This window comes from Syngnathus typhle, linkage group LG4 (genome assembly GCF_033458585.1).
Source record: "Syngnathus typhle isolate RoL2023-S1 ecotype Sweden linkage group LG4, RoL_Styp_1.0, whole genome shotgun sequence".
In the NCBI taxonomy this organism is placed as follows: Eukaryota; Metazoa; Chordata; class Actinopteri; order Syngnathiformes; family Syngnathidae; genus Syngnathus; species Syngnathus typhle.
Genome location: NC_083741.1, coordinates 13884452 through 13891119, shown reverse-complemented (window position 1 = coordinate 13891119; position 6668 = coordinate 13884452). Strand labels below are relative to the sequence as shown.

The 6668-nt window shown below is 41.1% G+C and overlaps 2 protein-coding genes across 10 annotated transcripts in view; one reads left to right on the top strand and one right to left on the bottom strand.

Moving 5' to 3' along the window:
* Positions 1-132: 132 nt before the first annotated feature.
* dkk3a (dickkopf WNT signaling pathway inhibitor 3a) lies at positions 133-3398 on the bottom strand. The gene is made up of 6 exons (XM_061275656.1): positions 2141-3398; positions 1987-2046; positions 1449-1541; positions 1172-1316; positions 945-1080; positions 133-458 (listed from the first exon to the last, which is right to left on the bottom strand). Exons 1-6 carry the CDS (start codon positions 2327-2329, stop codon positions 371-373), a joined length of 711 nt encoding a protein of 236 aa, XP_061131640.1. The 5' UTR covers positions 2330-3398; the 3' UTR covers positions 133-370.
* mical2a (microtubule associated monooxygenase, calponin and LIM domain containing 2a) overlaps positions 3348-6668 on the top strand; it is a 32938-nt gene continuing 29617 nt past the window's right edge. For 5 of the 9 annotated variants that reach the window (XM_061275649.1, XM_061275650.1, XM_061275651.1 and 2 more), the window contains exon 1: positions 3349-3558. The gene's annotated coding sequence lies outside the window, so the exon portion shown is untranslated. Of the gene's footprint in view, positions 3559-6668 lie in introns of all 9 variants that reach the window. The other 4 variants (XM_061275654.1, XM_061275647.1, XM_061275652.1 and 1 more) reach the window with 4 other exon arrangements.

Genomic DNA, 6668 nt, shown 5'->3' with positions numbered 1-6668 from the left:
CAGTCAAATCTTGACAAATATAACAGTACTGCCTCATTTGCATGAATGATTCATCTTTCCTGGTTGTACTGTTCCACTAGGATATATTCAGTAATTGGATTCAGTGGAAAAATGACCGTATATCCAAACGTATTGTGCAGTACAATTTTATTGCTCTTCCAGTGTATTAAGCTTCAGTGCATAGTTCAAGCAAGGCTACAAAGTGCATGGACCGGATGATGAAGACTGCAGAATGATGACTTTTAGCCTACAGGTCGTTGAGTATCAACAACTGCTAAGCAAATACAACAGAATTTGTGTATTTTTCCATTTCATGCAGTGTAGCGCTGCGTTGATTGCAAAACATTCATTGCTATGTGAATGAAGCATTTTAGAGGACGTAATCTATGGCTGAGTACAGGCTGTCTGTCAGATCCTCTTCGCTCGAGTCGGCCGCTTTAAGGCACATGGATCCTCGTCTGGCAAAGAGGAGAGAGATCAATTCCTGGTTAATCCCCATTGAAAGTCACCAATTTGGAATATTTACCAAATTCTACAACTTTGCTTCCAATTCACTGGAAACTACGACTTGGAAATTTACCGGACATTCGGCACCCTTGTTGCAGCCGTACCCGAGACAAAAATGTATTCTTAGAAATGAAGATGAATGTTTTGCAAGGCTATTTGCCTTACAGTCCTAAGGTTGTGGATTTGAATCCAGAGGTTTGTATTCTCTCCCAGTATTTGTGTGGATTCTCTTCATATTCCATAATGCAGATAATGCCAAGTAGAATTAAAAAAAAATACTTATTTTTTCCCAATCTCAAAATATGGATTACTTGATGCATAATGTCTAAAAAAAACAAAAAACTATACGGTACAGTACTGTATGTGTAAACCTGAAATTCACAGATAATTTGCAAATGTCAAACACAGTATTTCCTTGGATGGATGGATTCTCTCACCCTAAGTGCTGGCAATGGAGGTCCCCAGCACAAGGACAATGTTTTCTGGGTGAGTCATCTTCTGTCAGATGGTTGGAGGCAGGAACGCAGCGCTCGCGGTCAATGGGTTTAGGAGAGCAGACTGGGAAGAGGAGGGCTGAACACAAGAGGGATGCAATTCAGTAAATCCTCTCACCCACTGCTGAACCACTCACTTATATTGTATGTACAGCACGAGTGTGTTTCACCTGCATGGAAGGCACAGCAGAGGTCCGGACCACATTGTACCTGATGCTGGCACGTGCTGCCAGCTTGCCCTTTGGTGGAATTGGAACTGCACTGCCCCCAAATGCACAAGTGCACACCGCAGCACTCTTCATCCTTGGTGCAGGACTGCAATGACACACGAGCGATACATTGTCAAATCACTGAAAAGTCTTCACATGCCCCCCCCCCCAAAATACAATTATTTCCTTATTGTCCAAGAATGTTAACAAACAATTGAAATGGTCTAACTAGACTCACCACATCGATGCCTTTGCAAGGTTGACATTTTGATTTGTTCTTGTCGTGCAGACAGTATCTCTCTTTCCCACAATCATTCGTGGTGTCACAGCCCTAAAACAAGCACTCTCACATCAAAATTCATTCAAACAAGAGGGATTGCATTTTCAAACAAACATACGAGCCCTCCAATTAACCCGAGTAAAAGTGTTCTAGTTCTCTGACATTCTTGTCGCCATTACGTGCATCACAAGCCAATTGCAATGACTTATTTATGTTGGTCTCATTTTTTAATCACAAAGTGTGCTAAGAAATTGGAATCCTAAGCTGTGATGGATAAAAATGAATGGATATTTTATGCCATTGATGTTAATTGAAAACTTCAAGCGGTAAACTGAACAAAATGGCAAAATTACAGTGTAACAAGCTGAAAGGGTACTAAAATCAAACAAGACCAATAGGAACAAAATGCGGTCGTAAATTCCACTGAGTCTCTGCTAAGACAATGCAATGCAACCTCATTGAATTGAACCTCATTAGATGAACATGAAGTACTCACAGTATCAATGTGATTGTTCACCTCAGTTGACTGCACAATTGTTGTAGCAATGGTCGACTCCTGTGTGGAAGCATACATCACAGAGAAAACACGTCCCGCCACCATGCAAGTTTAAATCCACCAAAGAAATAATGCTGTGTCATGTTATCAATACTTTATGTTCAGGCCTTAGCTGCTCATCCAGTTGCTCTCCTTGCACCACAGCAGGCTCCTCCTGCACGGAATCGCCCAGGATGAGATGAACTCCTGGATGCACCAACTCGGGTAATATGCCATTGCAAGGCGCCAGCAAAGTTAATAATAAAAAGATGCCTTGCATGTTTGCACTCAGCACCATCTTCATCACTAATATGAGGCTGCTGCTGCTGCTGCTGCTGCTGCTGCTGCAGGAGGAGGGTAGGGCTTGATGCTCCGAGCCTCCACTGCGTCACATGATACTGCATTGAAATGCTGCACCGTGCACTTTCTGCGCAATATCGTGAAGTAGATGTAGACAATCACTGAAAGCATACGGTCAGTTTTTTTTTCTCTCATCTATCTCCATTAGCCACAATAGTACGGTAATCATTATGATAATCATAATAATCATAATAATTCATTATTCAAGTTTTCCAACATTTTTTACATCATGAATATTATATAGTATATTATGTAACGATATAATGTGCGCCCTTACTGACTTTACCTAATAAAATGGGGACAAGCAAAATAGTCATCCAAGCCTGACAAAATCTCCCAAACATTTGCGCCGTAAAATGAGCTGATAAAACCAAAACTGAACATTTTGGGCATAATTACATAGTTTGTTGTTAGTAAAAAGCCAACGAGAAAACATCTGCACTTTATTTAGAACGGAGCAGCAATGGTTCATGTGTTGCTTGCAAATGCCACTAGATGGTGCTATTTCACAGGATAATCGCTGTCATCCTTTCTCTCTCTCTCTCTTTTTTTTTTTGAAGGTCCAAGGGTGACTGAGGCTTCCGCGTGCTGCTGCCACCGACGTGTCACATATCGTCGAAAGTGTTAATAAACGCCAACTGGCGCCATGTGTCGCACTAAAGTCATTTAAACATCATAATTGCCCTGGTTGCTCTGATTTGAACTAGATTAAAGATGCGTTCAAAGACCGGTCAAGTGTACGAATTCCTACAGTCTCCCTACTCTTGGAGTGAGATGATGCGTTCAAAGACAAGTCAGCTGCTCAGGTGCAGTTTGCATGGTACTATTGTGTCTACTTTGGCGTTGAAATATATATATATTTTTTTAAATAAGACGCGGTTTCCTGTGGCGAGACAGCTGAGCTATCCGGGGCAGGGCCGTCGTCAGCTGTGGGATGTGTCCACGTCCGAGCGCCGCCCTCACACACCGGCTGACGTCCTGCACAAAACACCCACGAGGAAAGTTTCCTTTATACAGAGAGACATGTGAGTGTGAATTGTGTTCACATCAGTGGACACGCCGAGGAAGAGACACCTGCCATTTGTGGTTGAACTTTCTTCCAGGCTTCATCATCATCAGTAGGTCATTGGGATCCTGCAGAAATGAAAAAATCCCCACGGAATTCATTGTAAGGTAAGGCGTTTATCGTTTTATTGAATGTGGGTGGTTGTCTCGCTTCGCTGATTAAAAAAAAAAGAAGAAGTTATCTCTACCCACATTTTTGTCTTCTGAAGTGTTTGCGTGCCATGCATCACTTCTCCAAATTCATTGAAAACTGGAAGGACAAGGTCTCGTGTGGAAAGTTGCTTGAGCATGTACTCAATATCATTGAACTACAGATGAAGGTGTCTATCTAGTAGTACTACAACCATGTTTTTAGTATTGCAATACTGCATTACTGTACTTGACAGCTGAAATTCTACTACTTTCCTGTGCACAGTTGTCAGCTTCTGCAAATTTTATGCTCCACTGATAACATGTCCTGCTACTATGCAAATGTTTTCATACGAGCATTCAGAAATGTCAACACAAGACACATTTCATTCTGAGTATGCTGAATGTGGCTTATTGAAGTTCAAAAGTATTCTAGCCCATATGGACCTGCATCATCAGGATCCCTTTCTTAACGAATGAATGACTTTTGCTCAGTATGTAAACCGTCTTTACTCTTAACAGCACAGCAGCACCTCTCACCTTGTCATATGCGTTGGTGGCGGCGGCAGTGGCATACACACACTACTCTGCAAAGAAAGGTGCGGTGTTGACAAGCCACCCTGTTAACTAACCCATAGAAGGCTGCAGTGACAGGCCTGCTTGTTAATGTTTTTTTTAGAGACGACAGGTCAAAATCCAGCTACTGTGCTCATAAAACTCCCTCACAGAAACCACAATTATGTTGAGCTGTCATTTAAATGACTTAATGACTATTTTAGAATGAGTCCATTTTATTTGGTCACCTCGGTGTGAATGTAAAGTTCAGTTCTAGTTTTTCCTGACATTTAACTAACAAATTCTTGGATCAAATAAATGTTTATGTTTCACATTCAATCCAAATTGGTATCAAGACACACCCACCCCAATTTAAAATGCCTCTGATGAACTCCAAATAATTTTCAGATGTTCTAGTAGGCTTTCCCTGACGCTTACGGACGAATTATAAGACAATCATTTCATCCGTCCATCCATCCATCCATCCATCCATCCATCCATCCATCCATCCATCCATCCATCCATCCATCCATCCATCCATCCATCCATCCATCCATCCATCCATCCATCCATCCATCCATCCATCCATCCATCCATCCATCCATCCATCCATCCATCCATCCATCCATCCATCATATCTGCCACTGTCTAATATGCTTTAGATCAACCACAAATAAAGTTCAGCTGTTCTATGACCTTATTAAACCTAGAGTCTTGGTTTCTGCCATGCTTGAATCTTGGAACACCTGGAACAAAATGTTTTTTTTTTTAAATCTAACGCCGGATTGGGTGTGCAGTATGACTCACTCATCCTCTCCACATTTTCTGTCTGCAATGATTCACATGTTTTGCAAGATAAGGCGTCGTATCTTGAGCAACCTATCGTTTGTCAAGCACTTATTTTCTCTTATCTGCAAATACTTCCATTGGGCTCATTTTTTTTTTTATTCATTCCACAGCAGAAGCGCTGGAATCCAAACGTTGCACAACAGGCTCTATGATTTACTCTTGGACATGATCACCGCCTGTGTCCATAACCACTCCGCAATATTGATGGAATTTCCCCCAGCCATTCAAGAGAGAGTTAGGGTCCATTCAATGTTATCATAATAGCCCTCTGCTATTATTTAACAAAGTTTATTTCTGCCAAATGGCTGCCGGGCTTATGTTCTGCACATGCTTCGTGATTACTTTGATTTACATCCTTCCTCTTTTCAGTACACTGCTTGCCCTCACCAGAATTAATGTATGCAAAATAGTTTGGAGACGAAACTATAAGGCGAGCCCGTAGAAATAGAAACCGCTACAATTCAGCTTACATTTACATTACAGAAGAGCTTTTTTTCCCCTCAAAGTGCCAATGGAATGTGGGAGTAAACCACCTCTACTGCACTTTGGCAGTCTTTTGATTTTGACTTTGACAATACCAGCTTCACCGCTTTCTAAACCTTTATCCGCCCGTGTGAATGAATATGACAAGCAGTTGAATAATACTATAAAGACGTCCGCCTGCATGAACCAAGCGGCAGGATTGACAAACGAATCGTAAAATCGGACTATTAAAGACACCCGTCATACTGTGGATGAATGCAGTCACGCAGTGTTTCGTGCGGTGCAGTAAAGTGAGCGTGAGTGAAAGCTTGTGCTTGTTACTGCCAGGGAGGTGTTGTAAACGTTCTCCTTCCGCCCTGCAACCTTTCCTTCCTTGCTCGCTGCAGGTCACCAAATAGTCTTATGTACCAAAAATACAAGGCTGAAAAAATGGTTGTCGAATGATTATACGTGGCATGGTTGCCATTGGAAAAAAAAATAAATAAATCTGATCATCTTGTAGCATGTGCTGGATGCTCAGTAGGTAAAAAAAGTTTACACACCCTGTTGAAATGGCAGCTTTTTGGGAACCGGGAAAATAAGACACAAATAAAACAATAAACATTTTTATGTTTTACTTATGTTTTTGGGAGGAAATTCAAAAATATAGAAAAGAACTTGCATTTTTCCTTTTTTGCAAAAATGTGCACACCCTTTCGGAACTGTTCTCACCAACTCGTGACACCTGTCATTATTTATAGTGACTCTGATTAACCTCAAATAAAGTTTACATGTTTTAGTAGGCTTTCCTAACATCATTTTTAAGTTTTTGTGTTAACTTTTTGTTAACCAGAAATTAGACTTGCTGTTGATTGTAGTTAAACAACATGCCTGCCAACAAGTTGAACTTTGTCCAATGTTTGTATCTTGTTTACATGCTGTCTTGATACTTTTTCCAGGTCATGTGTTGCAACCTTATACCACTTGTCTATTTTGAGTCTGCCTCAACTCATTGTTGACTGACAAAATCATCTCTTGCACCGTGGAACCCTTTACTCCTATGGAAGTTTGCATGAAAGATTCCAACCAGGCCTTGACTTTACTTTTAATATCACGTAACTCTTTATTGTCCTGGTGCTAGGGAACTGTGTTGAAGTGGAAGGGAAAACTTTATATAGCCGACCCGAGCTGTGTTTGATTAAAAAGTTGCGTTTTGCTGCCGT

Bases quoted from the DNA above. Each gene is read 5' to 3' on its own strand.
- dkk3a (XM_061275656.1), bottom strand. From the start codon at position 2,329: ATGAAGATGGTGCTGAGTGCAAACATGCAAGGCATCTTTTTATTATTA. The intron at 1,317-1,448 runs GTGAGTCTAGTT...GTGTCATTGCAG, and splicing joins CTTGCAAAGGCATCGATGTG to TCCTGCACCAAGGATGAAGA. The intron at 459-944 runs GTGAGAGAATCC...CCTCTTTGCCAG, and splicing joins CTCCATTGCCAGCACTTAGG to ACGAGGATCCATGTGCCTTA.